The sequence below is a fragment of the Podarcis pityusensis genome (genome assembly GCF_964106645.2).
Source record: "Podarcis pityusensis genome assembly, chromosome: 1".
In the NCBI taxonomy this organism is placed as follows: domain Eukaryota; kingdom Metazoa; phylum Chordata; class Lepidosauria; order Squamata; family Lacertidae; genus Podarcis; species Podarcis pityusensis.
The window spans coordinates 132148983-132164562 of record NC_138028.1 but is presented as its reverse complement, the minus strand read 5'-3'; the positions used below and the strand labels follow the sequence as shown (position 1 = coordinate 132164562).

General features: G+C 44.6%; 1 protein-coding gene across 1 annotated transcript; it reads right to left on the bottom strand.

The window, feature by feature from the left end:
- Window positions 1-224: 224 nt before the first annotated feature.
- On the bottom strand, window positions 225-15572 carry FASTKD2 (FAST kinase domains 2). Its single transcript, XM_081016870.1, has 12 exons — window positions 15448-15572; window positions 13946-14768; window positions 12492-12595; window positions 10771-10879; window positions 9657-9780; window positions 8896-9035; window positions 7343-7515; window positions 6428-6591; window positions 3899-4120; window positions 2802-2880; window positions 2156-2270; window positions 225-411 (listed from the first exon to the last, which is right to left on the bottom strand). Exons 2-12 carry the CDS (start codon window positions 14666-14668, stop codon window positions 313-315), a joined length of 2052 nt encoding a protein of 683 aa, XP_080872996.1. The 5' UTR covers window positions 14669-14768; window positions 15448-15572; the 3' UTR covers window positions 225-312.
- Between the last annotated feature and the right edge of the window lie 8 nt (window positions 15573-15580).

Here is a 15580-nt window from a genome sequence, read left to right as displayed (position 1 = left end):
TCTCATGTTAAGCAATAAATAAGAATGTACCGTTTCACAGCCAAGTTCTTTCTAAGGATGGAGGCAACCGATGATTAGTTTTATTTACTTGAAACATATGTTCTGCAGTCTTCGCTGAACAGTGAGGACTCAAAAGTGATAAATACTACCAGAGGCTAAAAATTCATCCTTCCTCAGTCTATAACGAATCTGAGTCAACAGAATTCTAAGGCAAGGACAGGCAATGAGGGAATCTTATTCATTTATTTTCTTAAAATGCAAAAAGGAAAAAAGCAATTTGGTATATTAATTTAAACAGTGATCCTGGATGTTCTAATGAGAATCCATGTGTGTCTCTGTTGAAAATATTTCTCCCTTTAAGAACTCAACTGCCTCGTCTTTCTTCAGTTTCTGGAATTCCTGATAATGAACCTGAACAGAAAAAAGGAAGAATGAAATCATGTCAGTTTTCATCCGAATTACAAAAGACCTGTACGTTTTAGGTGATTTATAAAGAATAAAGCAGGAATCCTAATCTTCCACCTGGGAGTGGCAGGCCGGAGCCACTGTTGGATCCACAGCCCTGCCATTCACACCAGCCCCATTCTTTTCTTTGCCAGCACCAGGATTCACTGCAGAAGCTTTCGCTGGCTATTACCAGCAGAGAAATCACCATGCCCTTGGTGAGTGCGGCGGAGCCCCTTTACCAGTAGAGCTGAGCTGGGCAGAGGAACACCTCTGTGGTAGAAAAGGGGCTTGGATTGCTCCATAAACAGCATAATCGTCTGCATGTGTACACCCACGTTTCCAAAGTTCAAGAATTAATATATCAATTAATATATATATTCAAGCCACGTTCCAAACTAATATACCGTATTTTTCGCTCTATAACACGCACTCGACCATAACACGCACGTAGTTTTTAGAGGAGGAAAACAAGAAAAAAAATATTCTAAATGAAACAGTGGATGTATGATTTTGTGGTTCATGCTGTGGCCACAGACATGTGATCTGACAGTGAGTTTGGAGTAGCCCAATGCAAAAATCCTGAGGATCCATGTGGATCCATGCTTTGTAACCACGTTTTAAGTGGGGAGGGAAGGAAAAGCACTCAAGGGACAAGGAGCATGCGTGGGGTGGGTGGAGAAGGATGCTGCTAATAATGCAGAAGAGGGGTATAAGGGGAGAAGGCTCCTCTCCTCTCCCGCTTTGCTCCTTTAAAGAAGCAGGCTCTCTGTCCCTCTCTCCTCCCCACTCAGTGGCTCTTCTCCCGCTTTACTGTTTCAAAGCGAGCCACGGAGGAGGGAAGGAAGGGGAACCATGGATCCTCTGCTCACGACTGCAGCAGATCCCCCCCGCCACCCGTAGGCATTCCCTCCATAACACGCACAGACATTTCCCCTTACTTTCTAGGAGGAGTGTTATGGTGCAAAAAATACGGTAAATAATTTGCCTTTTTATTGTGAAGTTTAGGCAAAGCCTGTGAACACAGGCATTCGGGTATTTAAAATAAAAGTGCTTTTATCCAGAGACACAGATTAATACAAGCAGCTCCTCACTTGCGTGCATTCTGTTTGCTCACGACCACACACGTACACGGTGCCAAGTACCCAGAAATGGGGAGCACCCTCAAAAGCCCTCCTGGCTCGTGAGGAGGCCCTCCCTAGAGCCGAAAGTGGGCAGAGGGGCAGCAGGGCTTTGTTGAACTGCTCAGCCTCCCTGGCTAACAGCTGACAACAGCAGCCTCAGCCGTTTCCCCACCTGTCAGCTGTGCAAATATTAGGGGAAATAAACCAGAAGGACAGAGGCGCTTGGTTAACCAGCTCAGCTGACATGCTGGGAAGGTTCCCTGTGTGTTAGCTTTGCAGCCTCAACGAGCCTCTGACTCATGAGACAGTGCCCAGGGCCCGAAGAGGATGCCTGGGCTTGCACAGTTAGGGGCAGGAGCCTTCAGGATCTGGGGAGGGTCTCTGCACGAGCTGGAGAGACAGTGGGATTTTCTCAGCAGACACACAGGGTGTTCCCCATTTTATGTGATTTGGTGTATACACACAGGGGCCTGGAATGTCACCCGTACCTTGTTTTGTTTTCAAATTTTTCTTACAACCTGCCCGAGACTACTGAAATTAACAGAGTTCCAAGTTTTCTGATGGAGCAACATTTTGGCTTCCCTTACCAGAATCACACGATAGCCCAGAAGACGCAGGTGTCTCATCCTCATGGCCAACCTCCCTCGGGGATGTTTGGACGCAAAACAGAGCGCGGACGCAGGAGCACACAGCACGGCTATCCTATAACCAAGAGAAGCAGTAATGATGTCTACATAAGTCATGAACTTGGCTGCACTAGTCTGAAGGACACTGCAACTAACAAGGATCATGGGGCAGAAGGCCCGTAAGTGTGCGTGTTCAGTGACAATTACATTGATACTTATTTTCTTTTTAAAAAACACGTCGCCACTTCTGACTCGCAAGGCACTCTTGAGAGTGTCCAGTGGGGGGTTGTCAAAGCCTCACATTTTTGTTTTAGTTATCAAATTCCTTGCCATAAACTATCAGGTGAGCAAGTGCCTATGATCTAGTTAGTAAATACATTTGTAATACAAATACGCCAGAAAATAAGGCAAAGTGTTTGTTATAGCTCTCCACTGAAATTATGTTTCCAGCACATTCTGACTAACCTCTTCACTAAAATATATGGACCACCCCTGCAAATAAATTAACTTTTCATGTCTTGGAAGATTAAGAAAGCAAAACAGTTGAGGCTGGAAAAAGCCCATGAAATAAAAATGGAAAGAAACCCTGTCCTCAAGCTAAAGGTACCTTTGAATGTCAGACTTATCTGTCACTTCAGCATTTGGTATCACTATTCCCTTCTCTGCATCCATTAAGATTTCAAAATCTGAAAAAAGGGAAAATATTACATTCTTATAAAATAAATTGTTACAAGAACATTCAGGAATGTGCAGTAAAAAGAAAATGTGCAAACACTAGTGTTTTAGTAACAGTTATACCAAATATACATCATCAGGGCTATAAATTTTTACAGCCACTAATAAAGGCAAGTACAACTCTTGCAGCAGCCTGGGGAAAGGCAGGTTTAAATGGAAAGAAAGGGAAATTGCAGAGATGAGCCACAATCCAGCACACGCTGGATATTTTCCTCAGACCATGGAGTGGCGTTAATTTGTGCCAGGTGCAATTCAAGCATTTATTTCCAATGCCATGGTTTTATCCAGAAATGAAAGGTGCACAAATGGATAAATTGGCATTTTGGCATGCGCAGCGCTAATATCTCTCACTGCTGAGAAAGGAATCAAAGAACTGTACTGCTGGAAGGGACCCAGAGGGTCATCCAGTCCAACCCCCTGCAATGCAGGAATCTCAACAGGACCCACACTCAGGAGGGATTTGGCAAAGGGCAAGAGCTTCCAGATGAGAAGGTACCATTTCCAGAAAGACCTGAGCCTCAGCTCCTCTCTGTCTGGCCCACTGAAATTAGCAGAAGTAACCCTCTCTCCCCACCAGATGACCTGCGTTCATCCTCATTTGCATGCGCAATTGTGGTGGTTAAATTATTTCTGGTCTTCTTTGAGCATCTGTTTTAATCTGTTTGTGGGGAGACGACACCATTCATGCTGATTATCTTGTGCGGTGTTTACTTGTCTTCCCATCAAACATTCATTTCGTGCCACACTTTACATTTCCTGGTCACTTTCCAGATTGCAAGAAGTCAAGATTCTTTGTTAGATTTGTTGTGCTAGGACAACAAACTGCTTTAATCTACTTTAATCATGCAACCGCAGATCACAACAAAGCTACTACTGGTAAGTTTCTGCTCAAGCCACTTTGCCCTCCTCAGTTTTCCGCAAATTGCCATTTTTTTATAAAGGCAGTAACCGTAATGTGCTCTCCCATACCTAGAGAGAAACCGTGAACCACTGGTACGTTTGCTCGAAACAGACTTTCATCTCCCAACAGTGAAAGCAGAACCTCGTTAACGTCAGGAAAACTAAAAGCAGGGGTTGATGGTAGTTCCTTCACCGATAAGGCTGCTGGCTTAGTGAAACAATTCCTATCGAGTTCTAAACAAGCATTTATGGTATGCAACATTACTTCATTCTGCTCTATATTCTGGCCATCTGGGGAAAACAAAAGAAACAGCAATATTATTTTCAAACAACCTTAACATACAGTTCTTCTGTAGCAGGAAAAGTCTTGATGAACCGTAGTTTAATATTTTTACATGACTTCATTGAAATAAACCTGCTCTAATGCCCTACAAGATAAACAAGTGGCTAGACCGCATGGTGGTATTCACCTAGGTTTTACTAGAGTAGAATCACGGAAATTAAGGTTCTACTCTGAGTAAAATTTAGGTGAATACCACCCAGAGGCTATAGGATACCTGGTCATCAGGTAGGGGGAAAGTGAGCAACTAGCACAGGGGAAGGAGGGGGATACTGCTTTATAAAAGAAGAGGTGGGAGTGTTAGAATTACTGCTCCATGATTGCAGTCATAGGATTGTTGTCTATCACCTGACGGTGTATGTTTTGACTCCACAAAGTGGGAAGTGATGGAGACAGGATGTTTGTGTTACTGTGTTCTGTGAAGTGGGACTATTGTCCTTTGTTTTTTCTCTTTGCTGTCTGATGCCAGAGAGAGAGGGAGCCATGTTGCAGTGCTCCGTGTGTGTTTATATGTAAATAAAGTAGATTAGCCAAAATGCTGAGTTGCTGAGGTCTGTTATGCAAGCTGCGAAGACTCTGCAGACCCTAAGTGTGCCGATGTCTGTTGGCATTGGTCGCTGTGATGTTCGGGCTGAAGAAAGCTTTTGAAGCTCCCGAACGATCGACCAGGAGGGAGAGAACATGCCAGTCGGGCATGTGTCTCTGCCAGGGTCCTACTCGAGTGTAGGACGAGCTCCTGACATGGAGAACTGATTTATTTAAAAATCTGTTTAGACTGCTTATCTATAACAGTATCCAAAACAGCTTGCAAAAATAAACAACCCACCACAAAACAACACAGTGGCATCAACTGCAGAGTTACCACTATTCTACAGCATTTTACCTTGAGGTTTGCATTCTGGGGGAAATAAGTGATGTACAGTGCAAAGAAAAAAGGGGGGAGGCAGATTTGTGAGCCCAGGTCCAGTGGAGCTGCGGGTGGTGGCACTGAGGCAGAAAATAGTTGCAATAAACACAGGACAAACTGGGATTTAATCAAGCCCCAACATTATTGATTACAGGTGTCAGCAGGTTTTGGCGTGGGCCCTGGGTGTGTATCCTGACTGCTGGTCGATTTGGCAGGGTTAACCAAGGTTAAGGATCGCCCTATGGCATAAAACAAATCAGGGTGACACCCGCCCCCCAAGATGACCATTGCAGGGTGCTGTGGCCCATCAGCATCCTAGTTTGGTGTCTGGACAGAAGCACCTCCCACAGGATCCCTTTAAGGGGATACCCTGAGCCCTAAGAGCAGAGTGGGGGGAAGCACACCCTGTCCAATTTAACTAGGGATCCAACCCAATGCCTTATCCCCCACAAAGCTGTGACAGTTGCTATGAGGGAGGCAAAATGCTAGTCTGATGGCAGGACACTTCCTGACCCCAAATACAGCGGCCGAGGACTTAAATAGCGAAGTCCTACACAGGGCTTGCCGGTGTATCCTTGGGCAGCCCGTAAGCATAAAGATTGGGAGGGTACGTGGGGGAATCCAGCAACGACTGAGGCTGAGACCTGGGCATGGCTGGCTTTTATCGCCAGGGACTGGACCAGCAGGAAGAAGTCTTCCATCTGGTCTGCTCCCAAACTGTGCCCCCTAGCTTGCCCGCAGTTGTGGGTGAGCTCCAGCAAGCAGCATGGCTGGGGGAGAAGAAAGCGATGTCCTCCCTCGGCTGCCCCAACTCACTGCACCAGACCACAACCGCCACCTCTCTCCAGCTGACGGTAAGTGTTCTTTGACAAAAAGCTTCTGATTTTTAGTCATCCAAATACCCATGGAAAACTACATTTTGTAGATCACTGAATTCCTGTTTTGTTTGTTGAGGCATCTGTCACCCAGATTAAATTATTTAACAATAATGTGGGGGGGGGGGGAGTTCCATTGCGGAAACAGAAACTATTGTGCTTTGTTTGAGGCTACCCACAGTGGCAAATCAAGCACCCTAATGCGATAGAATAAAAACGCACTGGAACTTTCCTTGTTTCGTACGTGGGCACAGGGAAGAAAACTGCAAAACTAATATACCAAAGCACTATAAGCAGTTGTTTTCTGCTGAAAGCGAAGATGAGCATTTAATGCACTTTTTTATTATAGGACTAATTTAAGGAACTCTAAAACACAGTATTGATTTTGCAAACAAATAACACATTTCATTCACAATCTAAAGCTATGGCGTCAGCTTTCATTTAAGGAAGTATATGAGTCAAGATGAATATCTGACCTGTTGCTACCAGACTGTGGAGGGTTTCATCTACTAGAAGCTGCTTAAGTGCAGATTGGGGGAAGTATCCTAAAATGCAGAACGAATACACAGCTTTCAGTAAGTCCACATCAGAGATCTTGGGGAGATACTTATCCAAGACACTATTCAGTGCCTCAAGGAACCTTCAAAATGTGAGAAAAGAATACTGTCAAGCAGAAATTCATGATTTAATTAACAATATACTCTGCCTCACTACAGGTATAGAGAGCTATGTAATTAATAAACATGACTGGCTGACAAGACACAGATGCTACACACAGACACACAACGAGTTTTCATCTGATAGATACAAGTTCCCGTTTTCTAATGGAAATGCAATCTCCCACTGATTCCAGTGTACAAAGAGCAACTTAGTTTTCACAGCCTGTCCCATCTTATATATTTGTGAGTTGCTTTGCTCTGTACTAGAGTGGGGGCTTCTGTTTTAATATTAACTAGGTCCCAAATTTTGTTTATGTAGTCAAGTCACCCTAATTGCATCTTTTTAGGTGATATGATAGTCCCATGACAATGTAGACACTTCTAAGAGGCAGACAGTCCTATATGCCTTTAATTTTATGTATCAGTCATAGGAAATACAGTTTTGTACACCAGAGGCACCCTCAGCCATTCCTGAATCAGCCACTAAAATCCACACAGAGCTGATTCATACGAAGGTTCCATTCCTAGCTGCGATTGGTTATAGGCACAGCCAATGGTCTTAGCCCAAAATATCTGGAAGGAAGGCTGGCCTAAGCCATCATGCCAATGTCCATCACATTTGAAGCACTGGATAGGTTAATTCTGTGGCAAATGATGATAGTGCTATCTGGGCTAAATTTCTCCATTAGCTACCATGTAATACAATAATAAACGTTCTAAGCCAGAACCTACTCCTGATTTTGGCTTTTGGGGATGTGGTTGAGAGAAGAATAGGCTCGCAGAACAGTCACAAGATCCTTCATGCTTAAGCATTCAGGATCGGACGTCACTTTCTCAGCAAACGCATCCATCAGATCAACGGGTCGAAAGCCAACATTCTCAAAGGCAGAAAGAAACAGGACTACCTGAAATCAAAAGAGAAGTCAGCATAATATGCATATATCAAGCGCGCTACTGAGACAACTGGGCTGAAGACTTTTCTTAATATAAAACTATATTCAGCTGAAATATGTGTAACTGAAACAAATGCACATTCTTGCCCAGCTTATGGCTTCCTTAATTTCCCACCACCTCCTCTGCTGTGCCCCCTGTATCTAATTTTAGACAACCCCCCCTTCATTTTGGAACATCAGATTAAAGATGCAATCCTAATGCCAGTTGGCAGCAGTGCTCACACTGGCCAGGACAGGTTGCGGGGTGGAGCGAGGAAAAAATGTCCCTAGCTGACACAGCAGAGAGGCCAGGATTGCTCACGCTGCCCTCGTAAGACGGAAGCAGAAGATCACGTGGTGGCTCAGTCCTGCCTCATGTCAGGGGGTTTCCACAGGGTACTACTGTCAGCAAGACCACGGGAGGTGGCTTAAGCCCACCTGCCTCTTGGGTGGGTACACTGGGGCATTCCTTGCTGGCAGGGCTTTCCTGCTGATGCCAGACCTCCCTCACTCGCAGAAGCAGACTGATCAAGGGTTAGGATTGCTCCGCAAAACAGCATTGCCAGTAAACACAATCTGGACTAGATTATTGCAATGAATTGGATTACTGTCAGGTTGCCCTGGTGAATCTGGTGTCTGGGCCTCATTATTCAGAGTTGGATTATCTTCAGAGTTAGATTATCCCAGCAGATATTGACCATGTTTGCAGGTAACAAAAAAGGTAAAGGTAAAGGGACCCCTGACCATTAGGTCCAGTCGTGACTGACTCTGGGGTTGTGGTACTCATCTCGCTTTATTGGCCGAGGGAGCTGGCGTACAGCTTCCGGGTCATGTGGCCAGCATGACTAAGCCGCTTCTGGTGAACCAAAGCAGTGCATGGAAACACCGTTTACCTTCCCGCCGGAGTGGTACCTATTTATCTACTTGCACTTTGTGCTTTCGAACTGCTAGGTTGACAGAAGCAGGGACCGAGCAACGGGAGCTCACCCTGTCGCAGGGATTCGAACCGCCAACCTTCTGATCGGCAAGTCCTAGACTCTGTGGTTTAACCCACAGAGCCACCCGCATCCCTAACAAAAAGCCACAGCTAATGCAAATCAAGGTTTATAAGCTTCTTCGTGGTTAATAAACCATGGTTAAGCTGCTGGGTCAGGTTTGGACAATCCAATAAACCAGTTTAATAAACCATGCCTTAGCATTGCATGTAAATCAAAATGCTGAGAAGCTAACGCTTGAATGAATGTAGTTTGAGAACTACAACTACTGAAGTCTACAGCCAGCTCCATATTGGCATCAATTTTCTATTTAAAATGCCAGAAATGTGCAAATTAATATTGTTATCCCAAAGTTTACCTGCTTTGTGTCCCACATATAGAAGACGGATGCTGCATAATCCGCTATTGCAGAACAAAGCTTGCTGTTGCGGTACAGGAGGTCTTTGCAGGACCTCAAAATATTCAACAGACGCCGAAAGGGAGTTCCAGGGATATTCTCTGATACACACACAAAAATAAAAATGGAAATTGCACTAACTGCATTGAAGTAACCCTTGAGATGGAAGTATGTATTTCATTTGTTAAAAGAAATGTCACCTAAAATCACAGCAAAACATAAAGGTAATGGAACGAAGGAGCTGCTTAAGATAATAAAAGGGACCAGAGTTAACCCAGGAGTTTTTTTATATTCCTCCTTTGAACAGCGGAAGCCATGCCATACAACAAACCGTTCTCAAAACATTCCTCTGTTGCAAATTCTGCTTGTCATGTGATAGTGGGGGCTGCAGTTACAAAGTAAATTGCGCCCCACCCACCACACACTTGGACTCACAGAATTAGCTGCATAGTTCCTTGGATCCTGGTCCATATTATTTTGGACCAACCCTCTCAAACCATGGCAACTGGACAGATTCAAACAGAGTATAACTACATGCAGAGTTGCAGAGAACAGTTCTCCTTTGACTGTCCCAAATCCCTGTTTCTCTCTTCTTCTTGTGTTCCTTGACAGATGGCTCTGCTCTCCATACGTTCTTATTAAACTGTTGTCCTCCTTTAGTTTAAGCAAGATTTTTTTAAAAAAAATTAAAGACAAAAATTCTTACATTCTTTCTGACTTACCTATTATTTTGTTACTGCAGGCATTCAGGATTGGAACAGAGCGGTAATTCATTTCAGCCAGCAAGGTGAACATGTGCTGAGCATTTGGGACAGTAAGTTGGTCTATGTGATACAAAATCTTGTTCTGAAGCAAAACAGATTTGAATGAGACAGAAATATCATTGTCCTAATATGCACAATTTGTATACGGTGTCTGTTTGATAATGTGTGGTTTGCTATGCTTAATAAAGGATATTTGATTTGAATTTATTTAAAGACCCCTGTAAACAGTTAAAATCATTAGCAGGGATGTAATGACACTTGTAATGTGGAATTGCTTATGAAAACCATGGATATTTAACAGATGGATAAGGGTAAAAAATGCAGCAAATTTAATCTTAAACATGGAACCCATGGAGGGAGGGAAGGGGGTCCGAAGGTTCAAAAGAACCTTGTATTTTAATGTTTGAAATGGTTAAGTTAAAATGTATAAAACTGTGAAAAAACCAATCATTTTTTTTTAAAGGAACAGATATCTATATCCAATTACTTATCAGTTTTCCCCTTTCTTTCTACACCGAGACTGCAAGAATTAGTTGCTTTCTTTCAAAATGGTTGAAAAAGGAACACCAGAGCTTCAGGCAATATTGCATTTACTTGTGTTGTGCAGCTGCAATTACGAGGGTTAATATGATATGAAACAAATCGATTATTTATATTACATGATACCACTCTCAAAACCCTCAGAACAATGGAAGCCTTTTCCTCCATTGTTAAAATGTGTTGTGGTCTGTAGGATGTGGCTGTGTGGGAATCATATTGGGGACTGCTTCTAATACAAGCTTCTAGTCGTAGAATGACTTACATACCTCTTCCTTTACCTAATGCTGTGCCAGTGGTGTTTTGCTTGTGAAACAGTATTTCCATTTCCTCTCCCCCTGTGCGCCCCCAAAATCTTTCCCAGTTGGTCTCCCACCCCTCTGGCATGGGTTTTGAGGATGTAAGCAGGCTGGAGGGGACAGGAGTGGAAGAGGAAGCTCTGTTGCACAGAGGAAGTCCATTGTGCAAGCAGAGCTGCAGCAATGGTTATGGCCCTATACCTGGATTCACTGAACAAATAACTCCCATTTTTTACCTCCAGTTTTGTCTTAAGCTTGAGTGGTGCATCCTTCCCAAGACCCTTCATCATGTTTTGCAACATAAGCACATTTGAGATTTTGGGGATTCTCTGCTCCACCAGTAATCTGTTTTTTTGAAAAGAGCAAGGGATTCAATCAGCTTAGAAAAAGAATGTGACATGGGCAGAAGCACACAGGACAGTTAACAACAACAACAACTTATTTCTACCCTGCCTTCTTCTTGTGACAGGGACTCAAGACGGCTTACAGACAAAATAAAAGCATTTAAAAACATAGGGGTGGGAAATTGCTCAAAGACTATAGAAACTGGGCAGCTTCACATGAGAGAATACGATCTTTCAGATAGCTTAGACCTAAAACATAGAGGGCTTTATAGGTTGTAACCCGAACTATGAATTGCGCCCAGAAACAATTAGTAGCCGGTGCAGCTGTTATAACAAGGGAGTTGTATGCTCCCTGTAACCAGCCCCATTCAACAATCTGGCTGCAGCTCTTTGAGCCAGCTGAAGTTTATGAGCACATTTCAAAGGTAGCCCTACACAGAGTGCATTAAAGGTAAAGGGACCCCTGACCGTTAGGTCCAGTCGTGACCGACTCTGGGGTTGCGGCGCTCATCTTGCTTTAATGGCCAAGGGAACCGGCGTACAGCTTCCGGGTCATGTGGCCAGCATGACTAAGCTGCTTCTGGCGATCCAGAGCAGTGCACAGAAATGCCATTTACCTTCCCGCCGGAGCGGTACCTATTTATCTACTTGCACTTTGACGTGCTTTCGAACTGCTAGGTGGGCAGGAGCAGGGACCAAGCAACGGGAGCTCACCCCGTCGCGGGGATTCGAACCGCCAACCTTCTGATTGGCAAGTCCTAGGCTCTGTGGTTTAACCCACAGTGCCACCCGCATCCTAATATAGAGTGCATTACAGTCATCCAAATGGGATGTAACTAAGGCATGTGTCACCATGACCAAATCAACATCTCAAGGAACATCGCAGCCAGAGCATGCGCTTCAACTGTGTGAATGCACTCCTGGACACCAGAGACCTGGAGCATCCATGCTCAGGGCTGAAGCCAGGAGCCTGCCCAAAGCGCAAACCTGTGTCTTCAGAGGGAGTGTTACCCCATCCAGCACAGGCTGAATTCCCTGTTCGGCCTTCCGACTGACCAAGGGCACCTCTGTCATGTCTGGATTAAATTTCAATTTGCTCACTCTCGTCCAGTCCATTAAGGATGACAGACACAGGCTTAGAACCAAGACAGTTTCCTTGGATTTAAGAGGAAATGCCTTTTAAAAATGGCAATATATGAATGTGGCATTTTAGATGTCATATACTCTCCATCAGAAAGGAATCATTTTGTTTCTGAAACATTAAGAGAGAAAAAACACATTACTGATCTTAAGTGGGGGACTGGTATTGTGCTTGCCTAATCTGTTCCCAGGCATCGCCACCTGATCATATCACACACTGTAAGTTAAAGAAAGAACAGTTATGTAGCTTCGGGTTGCTCCTGGATCCATTACTGCCATTAGAGGCCCAGGTGAGCTCTGTGACAAGGAGGGAATTCCAAAACTTGCTTGGTATGTCAACTATGCCCTTTCCTGGACAGGGATGGCTTGGCCAGTGTGATCCATATACTGGTGACCTTACAGCAAGGTTTTTGTAATTATTATCAATTACAAGCATGATGCCTATTAGAAGTCAATGTATTTTTTTTCCTTACTGCAATCCAACTTGAAGAGCTTCCACATTCTTGGACTTTTCCATTCCTTGCAAAGTGTTTGCAACAACTGAGAGACATCGGTCATCAAATTCATTGAGACGTTCCTATTCAAAGCACAAGAAAACCCGGTTTTCAGCAATCTTTCACGTAAAGGGAGCACGTCTCCTCAGAAGTACGTCTGAGAACTGCAGCCTCAAGGACAGTTATTCATTACAAATTTTACCATTTAAACAAATATTAAACAAATGCATTTTCAACTCCAGCTTTACCATGACTCAATTACGTCGAATTAACAAAGTGTACTTGTTTGGTGCGATTACTCCTTATTTACTGTTGTGTTCTTCAAACTGTAAGTATGGCAATTCTTACAATGTGGAAATTCCCGTGTGCAAAATGTGCATTAAGAAGTTAACAGGAGCCTTCAGCAACACCCTGTCCACCAGGAGGGCTTGCCACGCCTCTGATGGTCTGTGTATCTGGCAAGTTTCTACTGCTATGGGGAAAGAATCACAAACATGCGGTGCCACATCACCACCTTGCATTTTTCACAGGGCTGCTATGCCAACGGCTATGTGGTTCTCTCATTCTCCTATCTATCCTTAAAGAGCAGGTGGAGAACAGAGTTCACAAGACTGTGTGCCTCAGAGGTAACAGATAGGAGAGTTGGGAAAAAAATGAGCGTTAGGGCTGCTCTATGACCTATTTTACCCAATTATGAGAATGTATGTGGGAGAACTTTGAAAACCAAAGTATTCATTATAAAATCATTAGTTTAGCTTGCCAGATGAATGGCCCCATTGGCAAGTCTGGAGCTCAATTCACTACTATATACCGTATTTTTCACTCTATAGGACGCACCGGGCCACAAGACGCACCTAGTTTTTAGAGGGGGAAATCAAGAAAAAAAGCCTGTCCGCTTCTCCCAGAGCTTCTCAGGGCTGCGGGGGAAGCCCAGGTCCCCCCCCCCAGCCCCAAAGAGCAAAGAAGCCAAGTCAGCGAGCGGAATCCATCCCGCTGTCTGTCTGGGCTTCTGCCATAGCCGCGCAACCTCTCCAGCCAGGAGCTAAACCTCTCCAGTGCGGCTAAAGAAGCGTGGCTAAAGAAGCCAAGGCTTCCCGCTCACTGCCATGGCTTCTTTAGCCTTGCGCAGCCTCTCCCAGCTGGAGAAGCTGCACGCGGCTATGGCAATTCCCCCACCTCCCGCAAAAGCACCCTTTAAGGAGCGCACGGCTCCTGCTGGCTTTGCTATGAGGAGGGAGAAGGGACTGACTGGCGCGAAGCTTATGTGCGGCTCTTGGGGGCTTTTCCTGCCTGCCTCCCCCCTGCATTCGCTCCATAGGACGCACAGACTTTCCCCCTTAGTTTTTAAGAGGGAAAAAGTGTGTTCTATGGAGCGAAAAATACGGTTTCATCCCTTATGTTCAGTGCAAGACTATAGAATTTCTGTGACTTACCTGGCATACCCTCAGCAAGGTCTGAACCAACCGGGTGTTCTGTGGGACTCCCAGTTTCACCACAGCTAGCAGGCTGTATGCCAAGTCATCACGCCACATGTATTTGGCCTCCTGCATCACACACTGACAGACCTGGCTAAACTGAGGGTGCTCAAACATCAACCGTCTCTCATAATGTTTCTGATCTTCCGAGAGCTTTTTTGTGAGCGTCCACATAGTGGCAAGACAGTTACTGGCGTACTTTGGAGCATCTGGAAATTTTGAAGCCAGGTCTAGTACATCACTGGGAGATGCACATTTTTGAAGGTCCTTAAAGAATTGCTGGGGCGTGTTTTCTTCATCCTTTTCTTCCGCTGTACTTCTGACTTCCTTTGGGGATCCCAAGAAACCAGATGGAAGTTGGGTGGGTGCAACAGTCATTAGGTCAGGGCCCTGCACATGGTCATCTAAGAGGGCATCAGCAGTTTTCTGTTCATTTGCACTGGTACTGTCTGTATTAATACTTAGGGTACCTTGAGAAAAAAATCTAACAGATGATTGCAGCTGGCAAGGAGATGCAGAAGACAGGAGTCGCCTCGGGTAAATACTGTGTGCAGCACTTTTAGGCCCATCAACCCTCAGTGCAAACGCTCTCCTTGTGGTTTGAGAAAAAGGACTCTGTGCATAATGACATGCCTGCAGCTGTCTCACTGTCCTTAGAAAACAATCCAGGTTCTTATTCATTTTGCTCTTTAGTGCTTTATGATGACTTGTTCAAAGAAAACAACTTCATAAAATTCTCAGAACACAAATAAGGCAGTCAGAAGTAGGTCGTGTAGATTACCTGTTAAATGAATTCAAAATGGTAGTTTCATGAACATAATACACTTGCAATATTACCATCAAATGTACACATACTTGGTGCAGTATGTATATGTGTGTGTGTGTGTGTGTGTGTGTGTGTGTGTATGTGTATATATATGTGTGTGTGTGTGTGTGTGTGTGTGTGAGAGAGAGAGAGAGAGAGAGAGAGTATATATATATATATATATATATATATGTGGTGGTTTTATATTTTAATTTTCTTCTGTGAACCACCCTGAGACCTCCAGGTATAGGGCAGTACACAAATATATTATTATTATTATTATTATTATTATTATTATTATCAAAATCACTCTAAGAAAAACACAATCACATATTAAATGGATTGATCTTTTCCCAACACAGAGGGGTGCCCTATTATAGCTCTGATCCAAATGCGAGAGAAAGGAAAACTGGCAGGAAGACTCAACAAACTTGGCACCAGACCAGGCAAATGAGACATGGACACTCCACTCCCGTGTAAACCAAATTCAACATTTTGGGAGCGTAGAAGAGAAAGAGAAGCCTTAGTTGCAGCATAGGCCACACCTTGGTGTAATCCATAATAGACCCAGGCCACGCGCCTCCGCTCCCCCCCTCCCCCTCAGGAACCGCCAGGGGACGCGGGTCCGGCGCCGCTCTCTCCGCCTCGCCCTCACCTGCCGAGGTCTCCTCACATGGGCGCCGCCATCGCGCTAGGCTGACACGTGACCCGAGCCGGCGAGTGAAGTGGGCGGGGTGAGACGGGGAGAGAAAGGAAACAAGCTTCCCTTGAACGTACGGGTGCCCGGA